Here is a 25957-nt window from a genome sequence, read left to right on the forward strand (position 1 = left end):
AACATTATAAATGTGAACCAAACCCAAGAAAAGAAGCAAATTACTACTTCGAATGATCAATAACCGTACTTTATTTCAAATCATTTCATACTCTAAAATCATGCTCACTTGTCAATCAAAATCCAAAAACCTATACATATGATACTAAAGGGAAAAGGGTTGTTATGAGCTAACCTTGTGGCTTGCCCTTGACACCAGCCACTCCACAACAAAAAAGAGAAAGACAATGGTTGCAGCTTATATAGTCCCTAATAGCAGTTGTTCCAATAACTGTCAATTATATATATGGAGTTTTAGGTAAGTAATATATTTAACACTTTAAACTTAATTATTTTACGGTCACCTTAATTACATATTTACTTATCTATATGTATATGTATAGGTACCTTCAAGAATAGCAAGAATATTGATATTGAGCCTAAGATTCCAAAAGGAAATGATAGATTTGAGACAAATAGGGAAATTTTCAAGGGCAGCAGCCCCAAAGATCCACAACAAAAGGAATATGGCCATAATATAGTTCAATCAGCCCATTTCTTGTCCTTGCTCTTATTTAAAAAACCATAACCTTCCAATCATCAATCTGAAAAAAAAAATAGAATTTCCATAGAGAACAATAAAAGAAACTTTCCAAGAAAAGGAAACAAAACAAGTAGGCTTAAGGCAAACACCAAGCATGCATGATTTACTCCTACTACATTTTATATAAATCCACACCTCACCACTAAAAGTTTCAATTAAAATTTCCCATATCATAATGACTTACCATAGTTCTAAGAAGAGTCTCGCTGAATCTTCGAATTTTAAGGTTTTTGGTAACTATGTAATAATCACTTTCACCATTGATCATTGGAATTGAATATGCGATCCTATGATTATCATTCACTCTCTTTCCTTCTATTCTGTTTCTTCTTCAATAATTACAGAAAAAAATAACCTGAGAAGAAAATAATAAAAAATATTAAAATGGATTAAACATGACCTTAAACATTATTAACTTGGAAAATTAACCAACATAAAGTGTGGCCGAACTAGTAAAGAAAGACCATAAGCAATCTACTCTTTCTCTATATGTATAAAGTCCACAATTTTAAAAATTAGTAACACCTACTAGTTCAATAGATAATTGATTTATTGGCAATTGAAAGTCACCTCATTATCTTGAAATATTTCCCATGCTTGATTGCGTGCCTCACATACATGATTGCAACCTAATGATGGTCATTTCAAAATATTGTTCCTAATCAAACATAATCTTAGTGGAAACAAATTTTACTTATTTATATATACACATCGGTTCTTTCAATAAGATTCATCTACACATTTCAAATTAAAAAAAATAACCACCTTATATTGTGGTCATTTCAAGAGATTTTAATAAATAAGGTATGAGTACAATATTTTTTCAGCTTATATTTTGAATAGAATTAGAAAAGTAAATAAAGAAAAATTAAAGCTCACCTTCCTGCTATTTCTTGGTATGTACTGATAAAACACATTTTATAAAGCTTGTAGAAAGGACATCATGTTCTTTTATGAATACCTCACATTACATTGCAATTATTCTGTGACAATTTACATCCATATTAAAACTAGTCATAAGTATATATCAAATTAAAATAGCATAGCAAATTAAGTTTTGAATAGCAATACTTTCAAATTAAAACACACGAATTCTATGAGTACCTTTACAAAAGTTATAAAATGGCAATCACTCTTATGCATAAAGTAGAGTCCATAATATGTTATAAGTAAATGAACAAAATTATTTTATCTTTAAGATAATAATTTTAGGCTACTTCAAACAATAATACAAATAAAATACAAACTTAATAATCTTGTTAGTTTGACTATCTCTTGAAACAAAATCACAATAAATTAGAGCAATAAGTATAGCAGTATTACACTTGTCACTAGTAAGCATTCAGAATTTCATTCCTTCTTTTCTCAAGTTTCTATTGTTTCTAGTTCACAAAATTTGAAACAACATTATTCAAGCTTACTTGTTGTCAATACTTCCCCCTGATCAGCACAAGCTACTGCTGCTCTAACTTCTTGCTAGAGACCCTTCGGTTGATAAAATTATATGGAATATAATAAAGAAACAGCCATGAAAGTAGCAACAAGAGAAAAAAAATTATTATTGCAGAGACAAGTCACATTCGCAGAAGATGTACAACAATGGGCAAAGGGAGCTCATAAAAAATTTTATCAATAACTCATTCAAACATTATAAAAATCAAATCTTTAAGAACTAAAAAGGTAAAAAAATGATACATAATAAATATCCCTAAACTAGAAGACATTCTTAACAAAAAAATATCAGGTTTTATATTTTCTTGAACCCAGAAAAAAATGGTGGAAAAATGCAAAATAGGGAAAAAATAATAAAGAAACAAAGTTTAGGGCGAGATGGAGGCTAACATGGGTTTGCTGGGCGAGGGTTTCTGGGTTTGGGCGAGGGTTTCTAAGTTTGGGAGGGTTTCTGTTGAGGTTATAGCAGAGATATATGCGATTTTGTGAGATGAAAGTGTTTTAGGGAAACACTTTTTATCCCGGTTTTTAATTAGTTAAAAACTGGGATTAAAGGGTTTCATACTAAACCCTTTTATCCCGGTTTTTAACTAATAGCCGGGATAAAAAGTTTCCCTAAAAATCTTAATCCCCGTTTGGCTAACCCATAAAAATCGAATCTTGAACTTATTTTTTTACCTTTGATATTTTTTTTTCAACGTTCTACCAAACAGGGCCCTTGTCTAAAAGTTTTTTTGCTCCATATTTGAGGCTCCAAATCTAAAAGTAGGATAGAAAGTCTCAATATATCTTTTATCCCATTTTTAATTTTTGTTAACTAAAAAAGTGGGATAAAAGGTCCCCTTTCTTGTAGTGTTTATTTTGTATTAAAATTAACCATTTAACTTATTTGTTTGTTTTAGGAGCAAATGGTTGAAATAGCGGCAACTCAACCAGCGCCCACTGAAGATGAGCCCGAAGAGCCTCCTGTCGATCCTACACAGTACCCCCCGAGACTTACCTGTTATGACGCAAGTACTCGGGGAACGATCTCAGCATCTTAGAGGCTTTGGCCATCTCCCCAGACTAAAGGGAGTTAGGGCCAAAAGAGCACCTGCCACACATCCTTCAGCCCCACCGACTGTTACAATGGAACAGTACGAGGCTTTACAGAAAAAAGTTGAGGAAGCGGAGCACACAACTCAACATACGAGACAGCAGTATGACACACAACAACTCTACCTCAAACGATTCCAAGATCAGTTTGAGTATCTTTCTCGAGCTGTGTGTTGGAAATTATTTTACCAGGATCTTAGATCTACTCACAAGTATGTTTATTAACATCCTAAATAAGAACTTTCTAAAACGATAAATTAAACACATATAAAGTTTAGGAAACCTTACATTGGGTGCAGCGGAATATAATGACTCCTTCCGTTCAGATATCTAGCCCTTGATTCCTTTCTGTAGCAGAGCATTATCAATATCTGAACCTGGATCTCTTTCTCTGAATCTTTGATGCTGAAACTCCTTTGCTGATGATCTTTCTTCACGATCTTCCTCACTATGATTGAGGTATCACTTGATGTGTGTGGGAACTACTCTAATCACTAAGGATTTCGAAATTCAAAGGAAGAAGAAAGAAGAAGTGGCAACTAAAGATAGGGAGAGAGAAGGCTCAGTTTTTCTGATTCAGAAAGTGTCAGGAAAAAGTCTTATTTTTCTGAAGCCTTCACTATCTATTTATAGCATTCCACTAGGGTTAGGTTTGAATTATATGGCATTAAAATAATGAAAAAATCAATTTAAAACACACACAATAGGTGGCCGGCCATGCCTTAGTGGATTGGGCCTTGCTTTTTGCAATTTTGCAATTTTAACACCTTTTGTATCTGATTTTCTCAAAAATGCCAATTTCCTAATTCAACCATTTAAATGCCAATTCTAACTATTTAATAACTATAAATAAATATTAAATAATATTGTCATTTATCATATTAATTAATAGAACCATACAAAGTATCATAATTAACAAATATGCCCCTATAAACTCTTTCTTTACAATTTCACCCTTACTTAGTGAAAATTTCACAAATAGACATAGTCTAATTTGAGAATTATAATTGATTAATCAAAATCAATTACATGAGTCTTACAAGCAATATTATCTCAACTAGTGGGGGGACCATGGGTCTATATAACCGAGCTTCCAATAAGTAGATCAAGAATTTAGCACTAAAATTCACTAACTTATTAATTCTTCGTTGAATCCACGCATAGAACTTAGAATTGCACTCTAAGTATATAGAATGCTCTATATGTTCCACCATATAGACACATCATTAGTTATCCATTGTTATAATCCTAATGTGATCAATTATCCTCTATATGAATGATCTACACAGTAAAGGGATTAAATTACCGTAACACCCTACTATGTATTTTATCCTTAAAACACTTGACCCCGTATAAATGATATTTCAGCTTATGTGAAATGAGATCTCCACCATTTATTTTCGTTTGGTCAAGCTCGAAGGTGATCATCCTTTGCTTACCATTCGCCAGATAGAAGTTATAGATTCCATGTTTATGCTAGCGCTCCCACTCAATTGCACTACCGTGTTCCCAAAATGTACGTATCACCCTGACCTAAAAGTAGGCTTAACTAACAAATCAAAGAACACGAATAGCCTTTCAAGATTGAGCCTAATCATAACAGGATTAAGATCATTTGATCTAGGATCAACTAGGCGATATTGACTTGAATAGATATTACAGTAAGTTTAATAAATCTAAGTCAAAGTTCAATATCAGTCCCTTCCGATGCATACTCCATGCATCCAGCCTGAGCTTTACTTTAACCAATGTTCTGGAAAGAACATAGTATTTCTCCAAATACAAGTAAACTCTTGTTGTAGATTATCATATCGCAAAAACCTCGTGTTCCGATAAATCTAGGAAACTTTATTCACATAGTCATGTTTACTTTCCAATGTGTTGACGGCACAATAAACAGGATCAAGTATGTGAAAAGGGTTTCAGATGAATCTATACATTATGTACATATAATCATGAAATAAATCATGTGAACCATGCAACATTAAATGTTATTTCTGATCTATATTAATAAGTAAATCTGATTATATTGAAATGAGTTTTATTTAGGGCATAAAACCCAACAAACTCCCACTTGCACTAATATAAAACAAAAAGTGCGTTTCAAATAATCTCAACACCTTGATATACAAATCAAGTGTAGTAGTAGTAAACTCCTCGTAATAGGATCTGAAAGGTTGAATTAACCACAACCTTTTCTCCACTATTACTCTTCCTTTAATCACAAAATCATTGATAATGTGAAATTCCTCTCTATATGTCTACTCTCTTGGGATACTGGATTCTATATCTTTGGCAACTACATTTGGTTAATCAGGAAATTAACACTAGTAGTTTAAGGCAATTTGGAATGATGCCAAAAATGTATAGAACTTTCCTTAGACTGAATAAGTACCTTTCTTGCAACTTTAACATTCAGTCCCTCTCTGGTAGACCTAGAGACTTCAGATAGGTTTTTACACTTCTCCAAAATCACTATTCCACCCCCAGAGTAATCACCATCTTATCAGAAAGATTTACTAGCATAAAGGCAAATTTCGAAATCTGATATGGTGTAGTCTAAGAGTTTTAAACACACCCTTATAGACTAACATATAGTTCCTCTTCTTAATCTTAAAATTTACTTGATTGTCTTCCAATGTTCTTCTTCTGGATTAATCTGATACCTACTCATTACTCCCACTCAACAGTAGGTGTCTGGTCTAAGGCATACAAAAGCATATCTAAGACCTCTCACTGTTGATATAAGAAATTCTTTCATGGCTTTATCTTTTCTAGAATAGTTAAGACTTTTCCTTAGATAAATAAAATCTATACCTAAGAAGTTGTGAAGCTTCTATAGATTGCCATTAGAAAGAAAAGGCTTCAGCATCTTACTAAAGTAAGTTGCTTGCATTAGAGTAAGTAATTACCAGGTATACCACAAGCCATAGGTTTAGATAAACTCAAACCTATAATACTAGGAACATGAAGTTTGTTAAGTCCATAGAATAGACTTATTAACTAAAATTTCCTTTTATGTCCTTGTAATAGAAAACTTTAGGTTATTCCATGTGAATGGATTAAACCATAGTTCTATTGGCTTTCTTCTTAGTTTCTTATCTTGACAATCCATTACTTGTTTAAACTCACAATGGATTTTAATCACTAGTGTCTCCCAAGTCATAAGAAGGTGAGTTCCTAGAAACTCTCCCACTACGACAAGGCACCGTGAATTATGTCTAAGAAAACTAAATGGTATTGATCTCTTCGGTTGTGACAAGACAACAGAGGCAGTGGGATCATCATATGTTATATAAGATGATAGAACACTTTTGGAATCAAGAATTAAATATCTCCTTTATTTGCTACTTGTTTTTCAGACTTAGTCATTTTCTTAGAAAAGTAGTATTTGTTTGAACAAACACTTTCTTATCTTTTGACAATGGGATGGTCCACCCCTAATCACTTAGAAAAGCTAACAAACCATGGTTAACAGTTCTAGCTTTTCTTAAGATTTTGATTAGGTCATCCATGAATCTAGTAATGATTTACATTAAGTACCCAACCATTACATCATTCTGAAATTGTATTACCATAGAAGGATTTAGGCAACGACTAGTAACTAATCATCAATATGCAACTCGAAATTTACGGGAGGTAAGTTTGGATATAATTCAAAAATCAATTTAATGATCTTTGAACTGCATATCTACTAACTATTTCTCCACCCCTATCAGTTCGCAAGATCTTTAACCACTTACCTTAATGGTATTAACCATTGCTAGAAATTAATGAAATTTTTAAACATTTCAAATTTCTTTGCATAAGGTATAATCTAGAGTGATCGTTTTAAGAATACAACGAAAAACTCATATCCACCCCTGAATGTATATCCATCTGCGAATGAGATGAACTACTTTCAGTGGATATAGGCATATTAACTCTTTGCAGAGATTGATCTTGTCAAATCTACTATGAACAAGATACAAATGCCATAGATTAAAAAAAATGCTAGTGTCTATTGATGACATAGGTTTAGTTACATGAAAGAGTTCTTAGAATACTTCAAGTGGATCCTGGTCACAGAATACCTAACTCATATTCCATACAGTTTTAATCCATTAATAGAAGATGGATATTAAACACTTGAGAAAGTGTAACTGTATTGTATTCTGGAATTAGAAATATAAGAAAAATTTTTGTTTGGATTCTAAAATTAAAGTCAAAGACTTAAATTCAACCAAATATAATGAGTAATTCTTTCTTTGACCACCACTACTAATACAAACTCTAAGTCTGATTTGCCCATACAAGTAGGAGATTTCTAAGATTGAGGATTTATATCAATTGGGAATAGAATTTCGGGATTATAATCATATGCGTCATATAAAATGACATGAAATGATTTATAGACCATTCATCCAATGATATGTTTTGAAAGCTAATTCGAAATGAATAAGCTAAGAGGAATTAGGATAATTTCGTTTAAAATAAGAATCCAACGATGCTTCGATTAGAGAAAGTCAAAGTAATCTTATTTATATAATCTTCTTGTTTCATATCGTAAAAATACTAGTCTAAGGTGTCATCAATTGATGAACAGCTAGATGTCGCATATACAATATTTATCTTTCGAGATCTAACACTATTATGTATGTCTAATGGTGAAAATCCACTAGGGATTTATCTCATTAGATAAACAAGCCAAGTTAGACCAACAATGAAGATTCGAAATTAAACTACAACTTAATAACAGAAAATAACATGGTTCAATATAAATTCATACACAATTCAGAAATTATAAACATATAGCAAGTAGGAATGACAAGTGAAAATACTAAAACTTACAATCCTAAATAATTTCTAAGGTTTTCAACAAACTGATATCAGTGTCCCGTTTAGGCAAGAGTCAAAGCTACCATTCATTGAATAGAGTTGTCAGCTCGTCTAAAATGTTAAACATTCTAGCAACCTTTTATTCGATCAAGATTGGAATTCAGCGTTGTCCCGTTTAGGCGAGAGTCAAGGCAATTCTATCTTATGAGCTTCCACCATTGTTTCATAATTTGCAAGTCAAGTATGGTCGCCACCATTAGGGTGATCCATACCATACAAAACACTTACAAACTACTTATCATGCGAGGTTAAACGGTGCGAAATTGCTAATGAACGTTCCTCCATTAGGGAGGATTACTCACTAAAACAAACGCGGTGTAAAACCCACAATGGAGATCGAATATCTTAATAATAATCAAGCTCATTATTTATAAAGAGTTGTATTTTCTTTGATTCTCTTTATTTATTCTATTTATTTTTAAATATATATTTATTTAATTAAAATTTCCAATTTAGAATGAAAAATTCTAAATATAAATTTTAATTTAATATTTATAAATTTTACTTAGATGGATATGAAAATAACATGAATTATTTCCATCTTAGTAATAATTTCCAATAAATATTTAGAAAAATATTCAATTTAAGTTGTTACAAAATTAATTTAAATTAATTTACAACTCAAATTTAATTTTCTATAAATATATATTGCATTTCGAAAAATTAAAGTATATAAGAATACAATTTTCGAAAAATGCATATTAAAATAAAAAAATAAATCCTGGAAAAAATTATTCTAATTTAATGTTGGCCCAAAATTAATTAATAAAATTAATTTACAACAAAAAATATAATTTTCCTATTTAATTAAATATATAAGAAAAATTTCAAATATTTAAGTATGATGATGAAAATCAACTTAAATATTAATTTTCTATTTAATTAAATACACTAGAAAAATACTTCAAGCAAAAATATCATCTATCTAGATTTTCCTTTGACTAATTAATTCAATTTCTAATAATATACTTTAATTCAATTTATTTTAAATTAATCAATAAATGAAAAAATCATTGATTTAAGTTGATCCAAGAATTAATTAAAATAAATAATTAATTTACAACTTAATCTATTTTTCAAGATAAAATTCGAAATTCTAGCATTTAAGAAATGCAATTTCGAAAAATTGATTAATAAAATAAAGAAAAAAAAATATATTTTGAAAATTATTTAAATTTAGTTGAAAAAATAAATTTCAACTAAAAATAATTTTCTATTTAATTAAATGTCATGAAAAAGAAATATTTAAGTATGATGATAAAAATCAACTTAGATATTCAATTTTCAAATTAATTAAATGTATTAAATTCAAGAAATAAATAATTAGGTGTAGAGAAGGCTTAATTATTAATCTCTAGTTTAATACTAGGAAAAAATATACTTAAAATAAATTGTACCAAAATTAATTATTTAAATAATTAATTTCACAATGTATAATATTTTCCTATTTAATATTAGAAATAATAAGTAGTCTAGAAATAACTATCTAGAAAATATCTTATTTGAGTAAGTATCTTTTCCACAAAATTTGAAAAAAAAATATCTAATTTAAGTTGTATTAGAAAAAATCTAGAACTTAAATATTTTTCAAATTTAAATTTAATTAAATATCAAAAATTAAGTTGTAACCACTTAATTTGAAAATATTCCATTTTAAGTTAATATTCGAAAAGATATTAACTTAAAAAATATCTAAAGAATCTTAATAACCAATGCCTAAAATTCCTCAACTTAATTTTGAAATTTGAAATTCAAAAGATATTCAGATTTAAGTTGGTTAGTTGGAGATAACTAATTATCAACTTAAATAGGAATATTTAATGAAAAATTTAAATTAAGCTTCAGAAAGAATCTAGATGGTTATAATTCTATATTTAATTAAATACAAGAAAATACATATAGTTTAGCTTAGAATAAAAAATTCTTTAAACTATAATTTTCTTAAATTAATTTCAAAATCAATGAAATTAATTATGTTGCTAATCAATTTTATTAGGTTAAACTAGTGTAATTAACCTAGTACAGTTGTTCAAATCAGGCAAATGGGCCTTCACAACTGGGGTGGTTCATGTGAGGGGGTGCTGGGTTCAGTATGTCGTACCCACTTCTATAGCTCCCAATTCTCACACAAGGCCCAAAAGAGAGGAATTTAACCTTAATAAGAACAACTGTTATTAATTGAATAAGCCCAATAACTAAATGGGCCTAAATAAATTCTATCAAGAACTATGATAATTTATTTTAGCAACAACAACCTATATGTATCTATAATCAAATTAAACACATAGGCTCACATAGGCACACTTTGGATGGGTCCTATCATGTTGCTAGGTCATACACAGATGAAAGAAGATTGTAAATATACCTGTTACAAATTATTAACTTGACCAAGGGAGCCATCAGATCATTAGATCTGGCAAAAAGTAACCATGGCTATTTGCAATCAAGTAATAATAGGTTTTGAAAACTTACAAACAAGCTAAAACACATACTCCTGTAACAAGGTTAGTTGGATAGTTGGATGTAGGATTTATTTAATTTTAAATTAAATATTTAATTTCGAAAATAATTAATTAAATAATAAAAAAAAATCGAAAATTTAAAAAAAATTTGAAAAATTCGAAATTTTTTTTAAAAAATTTAAATTTAAAATTAAACCTACAATTTTTGAAAAATTAGGTTTCAACCAACCTAAATATCATTTCAAAAATTTGCTAACTACTTTTAAATTTTAAATGTTATTTTATAAATAAAAATTAAATAAAAAATTAGAAAAGATAAATAAATATCTTTTTCAAATTTTAAATGTAATTTAAATAAATAAAATAACAAAATTTAAAAAATTAGCAAAATATCTTATATCATTTAAAAATTACATGATTATAAATATCTTATTTTTAAATTTAAAATAAGATAAGATATAATCAAATTTTAAAATAAGATAGATTTTTAAGCAAGAAGATAGATACTAATTCTATTCAAATTCAAATTACACTAATATCTTGAATTAAATTTAAAAAATATTAAATTAATTCAAAAAGATAATTAGAATTGAATTAGGAATAGTAATAGTATAAATACAAAACTATACCAAAAATCGGAAGTTAATTCCATGAAAAAGCATGAAAAATCGAAGAAAAACAAAAAATTCGAAACTGTACGGACAGATTTGCGATCGCAGGAAAATATCAAGACAAACTCGATTTTTTTCAAATCTTCAAAAAATCATAACTAATTCAAATAAAATCCAAATTAAGTTCTGTAAAAGGCTAACTTGCTTAATTTTTCCCATAATATCCAATAAAAATAATTCTAGAGATGAAATCGCAATTATTTTTCACGAAAATTTTACAAACATCAATCAATCATCAAATAACACTCCATACAACATGATACCATCCAAAGAACATACAAACAATCGTTTTAAAGTCCAAATTTCTTGCAAGTAAATCAATTACCATGGCTCTGAGGCCAGTTGTTGGAAATTATTTTACCAGGATCTTAGATCTACTCACAAGTATGTTTATTAACATCCTAAATAAGAACTTTCTAAAACGATAAATTAAACACATATAAAGTTTAGGAAACCTTACATTGGGTGCAGCGGAATATAATGACTCCTTCCGTTCAGATATCTAGCCCTTGATTCCTTTCTGTAGCAGAGCATTATCAATATCTGAACCTGGATCTCTTTCTCTGAATCTTTGATGCTGAAACTCCTTTGCTGATGATCTTTCTTCACGATCTTCCTCACTATGATTGAGGTATCACTTGATGTGTGTGGGAACTACTCTAATCACTAAGGATTTCGAAATTCAAAGGAAGAAGAAAGAAGAAGTGGCAGCTAAAGATAGGGAGAGAGAAGGCTCAGTTTTTCTGATTCAGAAAGTGTCAGGAAAAAGTCTTATTTTTCTGAAGCCTTCACTATCTATTTATAGCATTCCACTAGGGTTAGGTTTGAATTATATGGCATTAAAATCATGAAAAAATCAATTTAAAACACACACAATAGGTGGCCGGCCATGCCTTAGTGGATTGGGCCTTGCTTTTTGCAATTTTGCAATTTTAACACCTTTTGTATCTGATTTTCTCAAAAATACCAATTTCCTAATTCAACCATTTAAATGCCAATTCTAACTATTTAATAACTATAAATAATTATTAAATAATATTGTCATTTATCATATTTATTAATTGAACCATACAAAGTATCATAATTAACAAATATGCCCCTATAAACTCTTTCTTTACAATTTCACCCTTACTTAGTGAAAATTTCACAAATAGACATAGTCTAATTTGAGAATTATAATTGATTAATCAAAATCAATTACATGAGTCTTACAAGCAATATTATCTCAACTAGTGGGGGGACCATGGGTCTATATAACCGAGCTTCCAATAAGTAGATCAAGAATTTAGCACTAAAATTCACTAACTTATTAATTCTTCGTTGAATCCACGCATAGAACTTAGAATTGCACTCTCAGTATATAGAATGCTCTATATGTTCCACCATATAGACACATCATTAGATATCCATTGTTATAATCCTAATGTGATCAATTATCCTCTATATGAATGATCTACACAGTAAAGGGATTAAATTACCGTAACACCCTACTATGTATTTTATCCTTAAAACACTTGACCCCGTATAAATGATATTTCAGCTTATGTGAAATGAGATCTCCACCATTTATTTTCGTTTGGTCAAGCTCGAAGGTGATCATCCTTTGCTTACCATTCGCCAGATAGAAGCTATAGATTCCATGTTTATGCTAGCGCTCCCACTCAATTGCACTACCGTGTTCCCAAAATGTACGTATCACCCTGACCTAAAAGTAGGCTTAACTAACAAATCAAAGAACACGAATAGCCTTTCAAGATTGAGCCTAATCATAACAGGATTAAGATCATTTGATCTAGGATCAACTAGGCGATATTGACTTGAATAGATATTACGGTAAGTTTAATAAATCTAAGTCAAAGTTCAAATCGGTCCCTTCCGATGCATACTCCATGCATCCAACCTGAGCTTTACTTTAACCAATGTTCTGGAAAGAACATAGTATTTCTCCAAATACAAGTAAACTCTTGTTGTAGATTATCATATCAGTAAAACCCTGTGTCTGATAAATCTAGGAAACTTTATTCACATAGTCATGTTTACTTTCCAATGTGTTGACGGCACAATAAACAGGATCAAGTATGTGAAAAGGGTTTCAGATGAATCTATACATTATGTACATATAATCATGAAATAAATCATGTGAACCATGCAACATTAAATGTTATTTCTGATCTATATTAATAAGTAAATCTAATTATATTGACATGGGTTTTATTTAGGGCATAAAACCCAACATTGTGCCGGGTTTCAACTTGCCTCCCATGGATCTTCCACCTTTGCCCACTCCTGGTGCTGGATCGTCGGCTGCTCTTGGTGCTGGATCGTCATCGCAGCCTCCCGAGACTGAGAGAAACAACGATGTCGACATTACCCGCCTATAGAACTGTACTTTTTTTATTATTCGGTTCGAACATTTAACATTTTGTTTATAACTGATTTTAGTAGAACATAATATAATTAATGTTGGTTTATCTTTTAATGTAAATTATGTTGGTTTTTTTTGTTAATATAATATTATAATTATTTTAAAAAAATTAATTAATTATATTTAATTAATTAATATTATAATTAATTAAATATAATTAATTAATTTTTTAAAAAAATAAAAATTAATACTTTTGTGGGCGCAATAGTGCGCCGGTAAAAAGTTGCTAAAACTATTGGTGCGAACCTGACGATTGGCGCCAATAGTTTTATCGGCGCCCTATTGCGCCGACAAAAGCTTATCAAAGCAGATTCAAAGCGGATAAGGGTATTTTTTAACACCGGCGCTTATTTTTTACCGGCGTGATTTCTCGCCTGTAAAAGGAAGTTTTACCGGCGCAGTTAGTCTACGCGCCGGTAAAAAGTCCTTTACCGACCAAGCTTCCCAGATAAACTTTACTGGCGCAATTAGGGTACTTTTGCCGGTGCAACAATGCACCGGAAAAAGCGGGTTTTCTTGTAGTGACAGTAAAAGTGGAATTCCCAAGTGTATTTGGCGATGGGAGAAGATTCTATGGGCACCTAAGATACAAGGTTTGTTGTTACATTGTTACAGAAAAATATTTATGATGGTTGTGTGTATATAAGCATGGATAGAGCCTTTCTCAGAATAGAAATCATTCAGGAGGGCTGTTTAGAAGGGTAGAAGACATTGTAGTAATTAAGAGCAACTACTGCTTACAATTGTGGTGTCTAGCAAATACTATTGTCAATTAACGGTAAAACATGGGAAGTTAATGACCTTCTATTGTGATTATAATTAGCAACATAGTCAAGAAAGATCACCAACAAAACCATTTAGAATAGCTTGCTTTTGTTAACCTTGAGAAAAGTAATACATAATGTCCGTACTGCATCTAATATATATCTTGGTAACCATGTGACTGCTTCCCAATGTTGAATTTTCGGATTGGACATGAATCTAATCTACTAAGCACATTATAATTAATTCATAGCAAACATTGCCCTTAAGATACCAACACTATCCCATATGGCACCCAATATTAAATTGTGTACTCATAATGGTAATGGTATGTCACTTTTTATGATGTTTAGCATTTTAAGATGTCCCTTAACAGTATGTCACTTTTTATAATGTTTAGCACTTTAAGATGTCCCTTAGCATTATATCCCCCTTAAGATAACACCATCTCCCTTTTCAATCTATCTTTTGATATTTCAATACCAAGAATCTTCTTTTCTATTCCTAAATAATTTATCTCAAACTATAATTGTGCAATTTTTTGTTTCAACTAGCTCACTTTCAAAATTTCCAGGATTTATACCTTTACGTACGTACGTTAAGTTAGCCTCGTCAAAGGTGGTATATTTAGGTACTGTAACTTAAAAATGAGTGTAAAATTTACATTTGCATGATCATAATCTTAAAGTGAAAGTTATATATATGGTCATTTTGCTTTGTAAAAAATAATTAAGAATATAGAGTTCACTATAAATACTCTAGAGTCACTGTGATCCCACAAATATATCTTTGCAGATTTTGGTAATAAATTTAAATGCTGATCTGCCAATTCAAGAAGGTCTTAATTTATTTGTTATTTATTTTATTTTTTGAAAAATTGGGTTAGAAAGATAGGTGTGCCAAATCATGATAATATTGTGAGATCCACCCTTCAATAATTCTGACCTCTTGCTTTCTCACTTCTTTAAGCCATTCTGGATCTTCTTTGGTGGAGAACCTTAGATCTACGTGGTGAGCACCTGTTAATAATGAAACACTAATAATTTTAATTCCACTATATATGTTTGGCATTTTTTTTAATTAAAAAAAACATTGTTTATAATGTACCTTCTTTGGCAACAATTGCAACAATAGTTTCAGATATGTTCTTCAGTACCCTGGCAAATAATAATAAATCAAAATAACAAGTAATGTGAGAAAAGAGTTAGTATAGATAATCACACACACATATATATTTATATATATGTATATAATACGTACCCTCCACCACTCCAAGGGTCTCTTAAGCCATTGAAGAAGATAATATTGCTCCCAAACCTCTTTAAAACCCTCTCAATGCCCTGCATATATATATATATGTCAGTTAATTAAATTTCAATAATATAATTAGTTTATAAAATGTAAGTAATAATATATAATACATAGTGTGAACGTACAAATCCCCCAAAGTGAGTGGTGATCCAGGTGCGCCTGGGGTGTATCCCAAAGGCTCGTTGGCAAGAGGAGGCTCTGTCACTGTAATGCCACTCATAAGCTGGGAATATACTTTCATTGGTGCTACCACCTGTTGGCAATATTATCTCTGTACATGCCTGTAATTAATTAATTTCATAATATCATACCATTATTATTTGGTTAATTATCATATATTATTATGTATGTTCAGCTCACTTATTGTTTAGCCAGATTTATTGGGCCCTTATTAAATATTGAAACTGAGTACATATAAAAAACAAAATACATTAATATTATTATCAGTAGTATATAAAACAAAACATTTCACCCCATTAATTATACAAGAATATGTGAAGCTTAAGATGTCTGAAAGTAAAGAGAACATTCCTTTTGCTAAAGTTTATTATGAATATTACATATTGATAATAAGAGTCATAGTACTACTATATATCTTCCCCGGGTAAATTCGCAAAGTACAGAATTGATATGTAAAAATAATTGATTTAATCTAATTTGTACGTATTTATATATGTTTTAAAAAAAATTATTTGTACAATTAATATTTTAATATAAAAATAAGAATTTAAAAATTTAACGTGTGCGATAAAAATATTTTAAAATTTAGTAAATTAATGTACATTCCATTTTTAACATAAGAAAATTATAATTTAAAATAAAAATAAAATATTTTTTATATATAATTTTTTTTTTCAAATTTTTTATTTTTTTATTTATTTATTTTTATTTTATTGTTTGAGATATAAAACAATAAACATTTATTTTAGTTTATTATTATTTATGTTAAAAAATTATTTTTTAATAAATATTAATTAATTTAATATTAAAAAAATAAACAATAATAAATTAAATTTGAATTAGTATGTAGATTGAAATTAATGCAATATATAAAATTTTGGGAAATTTTATAATGCACCCCCTTAAAATGAATATATTGATGTACCCTTATTTGTTTTAATACCCGAAATAATTTTTTAGTCAAATTTTTTCTCATGGTCATGTACGTTATAGTTATTTAAGACATCCTGTAAAATTTTAAAAAAATTGGAAAAGTTTAACACGCCGAAAATTACGTTCAAACAGTGTATTGCACGTGTGATTATTTTATTTTATATGCGTGCAAAATAGACTGTTTGAACATTGTTTTCTATATTGTAAATTATTCAGAATTTCTCAAAATTTTGTAGGTTATCTTAAATAGTTATAACGTACATGAATATGAAAAAAAAATTAGACTATAAAATTTTTTTGGATGCCGAAACAAGTCATGGGTGTATCAATACATCCTTTTCAAGAGGGTGCATTGTAGAATCACCCTAAAATTCTTACTGCTTATGCATTATGAAATAAAATAGTTTAGGAAAATTCTATAATGCACCCCCTTAAATGGGGTATATCGATACATCTCTATCTGTTTTAGTATCCGAAATAATTTTTTAGTCAAATTTTTTTTATGGTCATGTAAATTATGGTTATTTAAGACATCCTGCAAAATTTTAAGAAATTCGGAAAAGTTTAACACGCTGAAAATTGCGTTCAAGCAGTGTGTTGCACGCGTGACTTTTATTTTATACGCTGTTTGAACATTGTTTTCTATACTGTAAATTATTTCGAATTTCTCAAAATTTTGTAGGATATCTTAAATAGCTATAAGGATATGAAAAAAATTAGACTAAAATTTTTTTTAGATGCCGAAACAAGTAAATGGTGTATCAGTACATCCATTTTAAGGGAGTGCACTTTAGAATCACCCAATAATTTATAGCTCTACTATTTATTTGCAAGTCCGGAGAGAAAAATATCATATATTAACCTGTTTTGGAAAATATCATATTCAATTTATTTTTCAAAAATATTATATTTTAAATTTTTACCATTATATACTAAGAAATACAAATATTTTTTCAGAAAAAAAAAAACACATGCTTTGATTCTTTCAAACAACTTAATAAATGCATTATAATGAATTTACCAAAAACAAAAACAACTCAGTGATTTAATAGAGGCATTACTACATAAAGATCATACATATATGTATTTATTTTTCACAAAGGGACAAAATTGAAAGCTTATATATTTATATATATTATTTAGTGTAGTGTGTATCTTCTCTCATTTATTTTTCTTTATTTTCTTTTTCTAGGTGAAATAAGAATTCTAATGTTCATTTTTCTACTAGCTAGTGTACTTGTTTAAGGAGAGATAAGAAAAAAAGGAGGGATCATGATTTTGAAGCTATTAAGTTATTAACTGATTGTAAAATATTATTACGCTACATTAAAAAAAAAAAAAAGTGTACTTGTTGACTTTGAAAAAGATTAAAGGAAAAACATGAGAATCAATCATACTACCCTACTCAACTCATCATAATTAATATTATAAGAAGAATATAAATATATTTATAGCTTGTGGCCCTAGCCTTGAAAATTTTAGTTTGTGAAGGATATAAGAACTGTATATCCAAGATCGAATACACATTACTTTTATTTTATACTAAGTACCATTCTCCAAAGAAAAACATATTTAATCAATACATATTTATATAGGCTGGGGCCATGAAAGGGGATAATGATTTTGAAACTCGTGGTTCATCTTTTAGTAACCTTCATTTGATATAGGCTCCACTAATAGTGGATAATGATTAGTCATAATCACATTTATGTAAATATATAATATATATTTATAAAAATTCTAATAAAGGGTATAACCTATGCATGTGAGACATTATTTTTCTTGGATGCTTAGAGATGCTATGTTTACTAGGAAAAATCTTTTGATTAATTACAATCTAAGATAACCCTTCTATTTATATATGATGAGTTGTATCTTGTAAATAATATAACCATAGATATAGAGATTTTGAATATTATTTGAAACTTTAAACTTAAAAGAGCATATATAGCATAATAATAAGTAAGAGCTATCTTCCCCTTTCAAGAAAAGAGTAGGTGCTTTCTTTCCACTAGGTAAAAGAGAGATTAATATCATTATACTAGATTGAAAATGGTAATACTATAAGAGCATAATAAATGTAAATGTAAAATATAATTTATTATGTTAAAATTTTACTCTAACTTCAAATTATAATGTAAATATGTCACATAATAAAAAATTATTCAAATTTAGATCATAATATATCATAGTGGAAAATTTACATGACAATAAATACTATACTTTTATATTTATTATTATGTAATTTTTTAAAATTTTATTATTAAATTTTAATTAACATGTTCTTTTGCATTAAATGACTTGCATTATTGTTATTATTAATTTTTCTATTTACTTTTGAATTATTATTATTTTATATTTTTTAAAAAATTATTAAGTGAACATTAAATGACATATTAAATTTTGTATTAACTATTAAGATTTATAATTATGTAGTGTAGTATAATAATAAAAATTAATGTAAAAATATCACAAAATTATTTTTGTGTCAAATTTAATTTTTATATTTTTTATTAGAGATGGTCTAATAGTAGTGGATTATAATAAAAATAGTAATGAAAATAAAAATAATATTATAATAATTTGTTTATTTTTTTTAAATGGTTTAGAGAAAGATTAGTGTATTGACAAAAATATTTATTTATCTTAAATTTTTTTAATAAAGCAAGGGTATAAAGGTTATTTTATTTTTTATATAAATATTGTAAAATAATTGTTAATTTATATATAAATAGTGTAATGGTGATTGCATTGTGAAAGTATTACAAAACTTTCAAAATTAAACCAAACAATAGATATACATACCTGCCAACTCCATTCACTGAGGCCATGAGGATCAGAATTATCTTCTAGATCAAAACACGTGGCAGTTCCACTGTAGTTATAGTAGATGTTCGCTGCACCATACAATTTCTCAAATGTGTTGCTATTTCTACCACTCTTTGGATTATCAATAGCTTTGCACATCTGAACATCCAAACAAATCAAGTACAAATAAAATCTTATTATTATTATTATTATTATTATTATTATTATTATTATTATTATTATTATTATTATTATTATTATTATTTTCAATATATATATATCTTTATATAAATTAATTAATTACCTGTTTCACTGGGTAAGCTGGCAATGGATTCAGAAAATTTGAGGGGGTTGGATAATCAGTCATGGCTGTGTAAACAAATGCAGTTGATAGCCAACTTTCAAGATAATCTCCTATATACTCATAGTTCCTGAAATTAAACTAAAATTCAGATATACTATTTATGTATAGATAACATATATATTAGCATACACAGAATATAAAATATTCAACAAAATTTAATTTGCTTAATAATTACTTGCACAAATTGAATGACTTTCTAAGTAAGTTGATTCCTTTTGAAGTCTTTGCAGTGTCTTTAATCTGTTGCCACGACTCCTTTATCACTTGGTAGCAATTTTCACTCTCACTCTAATAATCAAATGCCGAGTAATGATTAATATTAATAACACTACATACGAGTTATTATACTATACACAAAAATTATTTAATAAAAAGCAAAAATATGATTATTATGAAAGAAATTTTATATTATGAAAATTACATTAAGTACTACTTTTGAACTTTTATTTTATATTTTTATGTTTTAATATTTTTAATTTATATATATATATTTACCACATCTTATGAAAATAATACAGTAAAAAAAAATTATTAATAACATAAAAATATATACAAATAACAAAAAACTATAACAACACAATAATATAAAAATAACTTAAAAATTAACATAAAAAAATTATCATTTATTTTCTGTAAATAAAATTTTAAAAACTGTAAAAATATATAACATTTTGTATAATAATATTTTGGGTTAATGTCACAAATGCACAAAAACAACAAAAAAAAAAACAACAAAAATACGGTTTCATGGAATTTTAAATATTTTTACGATTTTTTTGATTTTATTTACATAAAATACAGTCTTTTTATGTTAAAATTTTGTTCATTTGTTGTTAATTTTTTGTTATATGTATGTTATTTTTTGTTGTTTTTTTGTTGTTATTTTGATATTACTTTTATGTTGTTTTCTTGTTGATTTTATGTTGTTTTCGTGTTATTTTTTGGAAAACTGTAAAAATGTAAAAAAAACATTAAAAATATAAATATTTTACAAAAAAAAATGGTATCTTATGTAATTATTCCTAATATTTTTATTTATTATTTTTAAGTATTTATGAAATTATTCCTTAAATAATTGTGTTGTACCGGGTTTGCCATTAATTATGAAAAATGACAAAATCGACATCTTTCCAACATATAATTGATGCATTTTTATCAATATATTAGTGACAAAATCGACATCTATTATATTAGTGATGAATGGGACTATCAAAGTAATTTAAAAGTCTTATCATTTGTAGAAATTTAGAAAAACGCTATTCAACATTTGAAAAGTCATGACATATTTATTATCTATATCATTTTAATATATATATATATATATGATAATATTCTATTTATATATATATAAATGATATATTTAAAACATTATTTTAAAAATTAATAATTTTGTTTTTAAAAAAAAGTATTTATCTTTTGCTATTCTATTACAATTACTATTACTACATATATATATATATACACTCATCCACACATTATTTCTATCTTTCTACATCATGGGGTTGTTTTTGACCTTTTCACTTTCAATGAATAATAATTTTATATATGGACATATATATATAATGTTGTTATCTCTGTGTAAAGATCCCGCCGATTTAAAATAAATAATTAATCCTAAATCTGATCTTTAATAATGTCTTGTATAAGAGAGAGAAAGAGAATTTAGATACCTTAAAGTCTTGAGTGACAATATTGTTGAAACTATATGGAGATGTTAAATTCTCAAAACCCAGGATGGGAGAGGAAGATGCCAAAGCTCCAATCGCAACGTGCGGATACTTCAATCTAAACCATGCTGCCAGCACTGTATATTTATATATATATATATATATATATATATATATTAATATATATTTATATATATATATTAACATATTGGTTAACCATATATATTGAAAAACAACAAAATCTCCAAAATCAAAACAATAAACAACCTCTGCATTTATTTCCAATACTCATAGTTAACCATATAGCTTGTTTGAAAGAAAAATTGTATTGATTTAAATATGATTCAACAAAAAATTTAATACCAAACATGAAAAATGATTGTTTTTTTATCCTCAACACATTATTTTTACAATTTTTTTTTTTTTTCAAACCAAAATCCACCTTTTAAAAATAGTGTTAATAAAAGAAGAAGAAGAAAACCTACTTCCACCATAGGAACCTCCAAAGACGACGACCGGAGAGTCCACCGCGGATATATTGTTCTTCAAATCTATGATCAAAGTGGCATAATCCGCCAGAGCCTGCGTGGAGCTAAGGTAACCAAGTGTGCTTGTGTTGCTGTAAGCCACTTCCTTGTCACCCCCAAATGGTATGGATTTCCCATAAAACCGATGCTAAAATATAAACATATTCCATCCAATTTATTAAGAAAACATTTGAGATTTAACAAAACTTGTAGTGAGCTAATTTTTAACTCACCTCGAGAAAAACTAGAAGGGCTTTGAAATGGGGAGCTGTTTCGAACATAAATCCAGTGTTTTGAGCAAACCATTCTATTTCTCCTTCATTACCAGTGTAGACAAAGATTGGAGCTTTGGTTTTGGCTCCACCCCAGAAGGTGTCGTTTATTAGATACCTTTGTTGAAAAGTCTGATAACTTTGGGGAAGGAAATTGAAATGGTCTAGTGTTTGAGTGAAGTAACTGGTTTTGTAGAGCTTTGTTGTGGTTGAGACTGAAACTTTTTCTGGGCTAATAAGTGAAGATGGAAATCTGGGTGTTATTCTTGAGAGTGAGAATGGAACAGAGGAGACTAAACAGAGAAGAAAAAGCCATTGAAATGAAAACCCAATAGCCATTTTTGGCTTTTTCTTTGGCCTATGTCTGCAGTTAGCTTTCTGTAGCTAATGAATACCGATATTCATCCAAGAGAATAATAATAATATTTATGTATAACATGTGAGGATTGCACGTGCAATACACGTGTCTACCTTTTCTCCTTCTATTTTATTTATATTTTTTTAGGTTAATTTTTATTTCATAAAAAATTGCATAATTTAATTTTTACATGTATTTTTTTAGATAGAATGTCTTTATATTAAAACAAAATCATAATACAAAGGGTATAATGGGAGGAGGCATTTCTTTCAACCATGAATATTTAGTATCTACTGAAAGAGCTAACTTAGCCAGCAATGAGTCGCATTATTAGTAAATCTATACACATGACGGACCTTAAATCCAAAAAAATTAGAAACTAAACGATTAATGTTATTTAACAACTAATGGAAATCAGAAACTAGCTCTTGTGAGGAAAATAATCTTTAACTACTAAGAGAGAATCAGTCTCATTAAGTGCACAAGTAGTTGAAGATCAATGAGCCACTGTAGACTATGCATAAGAGCCAAAACTTCCATGACAACTGGTGAGAAACAACCTCAAAAAGGGGTAGACATTGCAGCAACAAATTCCCCTGCACTATTACTTAAAATAGCACTAAAACCAGAAATTTGATTAACTGCATTACCAGTCGCATCTGTGTTCAATTTCAGGCGGCTTGTAGGGGGATTCAACCAGGTGGCATCTTGAGCATACTTTGTCCGAAATTCTCCAGCACGGTTCGAGGAAACAGCAAGACGAAAATTATGAGCAGCGTGAAACTCTTCTAGGTATGAGGACGCATAATAGAGAATAACTAAATGTACCATTAAATCAAATTTAATTCAAACATACCACTTTTTATGAGAAGTGTATTCAAAATACATTTACACTCCCACATAACACACGATTTTCTTCTCCTGAACACACACAACTCATGTCACCTTCTCAATGGGATGATCGTATTTTCGTCATCACCACCATCTCAGTCTAATTTTCTAGTCAATGAATTCACATCGGCCTCTCAATTCCTTGTTGGTTTTGTTGGAATTTATTTTACCAGGATCTTAGATCTACTCACAAGTATGTTGATTAATACCCTAAATATGAACTTTCTAAAACGATGAAATAAACACATATAAAGTTTAGGAAACCTTACATTGGGTGCAGCGGAATAATATGACTCCTTCCGTTCAGATATCTAGCCCTTGATTCCTTTCTCGAGAGCATTATCAATATACGAACTCCGGATCTCTTTCTCTGAATCTTTGATGCTGAAACTCCTTCTTGCTGAAAGTCTTTCTTCACGATCTTCCTCACTATGATTGAGGTATCACTTGCTGTGTGTGGGCACTACTCATACACTAAGAATTTCAAAATTTAAGGAAGAAGAAAGAGAGAGTGGATTCGGCCAAAGATAGGGAGAGAGAAGGCTCAGTTTTTTCTGAATCAGAAGTGTCAGAAGAAAAGTGTAATTTTCCTAAAGCTTTCACTATCTATTTATAGCATTCCACTAGGGTTAGGTTTGAATTATTTGGCATTAAAATAATGAAAATATCAGAGGGAAAAACCCTACAAAAGTGGCCGGCCCGACATAGTGGATTTGGGCCTCACTTTTTGTAATTTTGCAGTTTTATCTTTTCTGCATCTCATTTTCTCAAAAACACCAATTTTCAAATTCAACCATTTAAATGCTAATTCTAACTATTTAATAACTATAAATAATTATTAAATAGTATTGTCATTTATCATATTTATTAATTGAACCATACAAAGTATCATAATTAACAAATATGCCCCTAAAACTCTTTCTTTACAATTTCGCCCTTACTTAGTGAAAATTTCACAAATAGACATAGTCTAAATTGAGAATTATAATTGATTAATCAAAACTAATTATATGAGTCTTACAAGCAATATTATCTCAACTAGTGCGGGGACCATGGGTCTATATAACCGAGCTTCCAATAAGTAGATCAAGAATTTAGCACTAAAATTCACTAACTTATTAATTCTTCGTTGAATCCACGCATAGAACTTAGAATTGCACTCTCAGTATATAGAATGCTCTATATGTTCCACCATATAGACACATCATTAGTTATCCATTGTTATAATCCTAATGTGATCAATGATCCTCTATATGAATGATCTACACTGTAAAGGGATTAAATTACCGTTACACCCTACAATGTATTTATTCCTTAAAACACTTGACCCCGTATAAATGATATTTCAGCTTATGTGAAATGAGTACTCCACCATTTATGTTCGTTTGGTCAAGCTCGAAGGAGATCATCCTTTGCTTACTATTCGCCAGATAGAAGCTATAGATTCCATGTTTATGATAGCACTCCCACTCAATTGCACTATCGTGTTGCCAAAATGTACGTATCACCCTGACCTAAAAGTAGGCTTAACTAACAAATCAAAGAACACGAATAGCCTTTCAAGATTGAGCCTAATCATAACAGGATTAAGAACATTTGATCTAGGATCAACTAGGCGATATTGACTTGAATAGATATTACGGTAAGTTTAATAAATCTAAGTCAAAGTTCAATATCGGTCCCTTCCGATGCATACTCCATGCATCCAACCTGAGCTTTACTTTAACCAATGCTCTGGAAAGAACATAGTATTTCTCCAAATGCAAGTAAACTCTTGTTGTAGATTATCATATCAGTAAATCCCTATGTCTGATAAATCTAGGAAACTTTATTCACATAGTCATGTTTACTTTCCAATGTGTTGACGACACAATAAACAGGATCAAGTATGTGAAAAGGGTTTCAGATGGATTTATACATTATGTACATATAATCATGAAATAAATCATGTGAACCATGCAACATTAAATGTTATTTCTGATCTATATTAATAAGTAAATTTGATTATATTGAAATGAGTTTTATTTAGGGCATAAAACCCAACAAACTCCCACTTACACTAATATAAAACAAAAGTGCGTTTCAAATAATCTCAACACCTTGATATACAAATCAAGTGTAGTAGTAGTAAACTCCTCGTAATAGGATCTGAAAGGTTGAATTAAACACAACCTTTTCTCCACCATTACTCTTCCTTAATCACAAAATCATTGATAATGTGAAATTCCTCTCTATATGTCTACTCTCTCGGGATACTGGATTCTATATCTTTGGCAACTACTTTTGGTTAATCAGGAAATTAACACTAGTAGTTTAAGG

At 28.9% G+C, this 25957-nt stretch overlaps 1 protein-coding gene and 1 long non-coding RNA gene across 2 annotated transcripts; both read right to left on the reverse strand.

The window, feature by feature from the left end:
* Positions 1-254: 254 nt before the first annotated feature.
* LOC133030036 (uncharacterized) lies at positions 255-1489 on the reverse strand. The gene is made up of 4 exons (XR_009683939.1): positions 1462-1489; positions 1153-1211; positions 767-937; positions 255-583 (listed from the first exon to the last, which is right to left on the reverse strand). It is a non-coding gene; the product is annotated as an uncharacterized LOC133030036 (long non-coding RNA).
* A 13547-nt stretch (positions 1490-15036) lies between these two features.
* On the reverse strand, positions 15037-22797 carry LOC115701547 (uncharacterized). Its single transcript, XM_030629363.2, has 10 exons — positions 22351-22797; positions 22076-22265; positions 21594-21727; positions 20099-20211; positions 19864-19990; positions 19557-19718; positions 15764-15919; positions 15588-15667; positions 15435-15484; positions 15037-15346 (listed from the first exon to the last, which is right to left on the reverse strand). Exons 1-10 carry the CDS (start codon positions 22726-22728, stop codon positions 15210-15212), a joined length of 1527 nt encoding a protein of 508 aa, XP_030485223.2. The 5' UTR covers positions 22729-22797; the 3' UTR covers positions 15037-15209.
* Between the last annotated feature and the right edge of the window lie 3160 nt (positions 22798-25957).

Source organism: Cannabis sativa, chromosome 8, assembly GCF_029168945.1.
Source record: "Cannabis sativa cultivar Pink pepper isolate KNU-18-1 chromosome 8, ASM2916894v1, whole genome shotgun sequence".
Lineage (NCBI taxonomy): Eukaryota > Viridiplantae > Streptophyta > Magnoliopsida > Rosales > Cannabaceae > Cannabis > Cannabis sativa.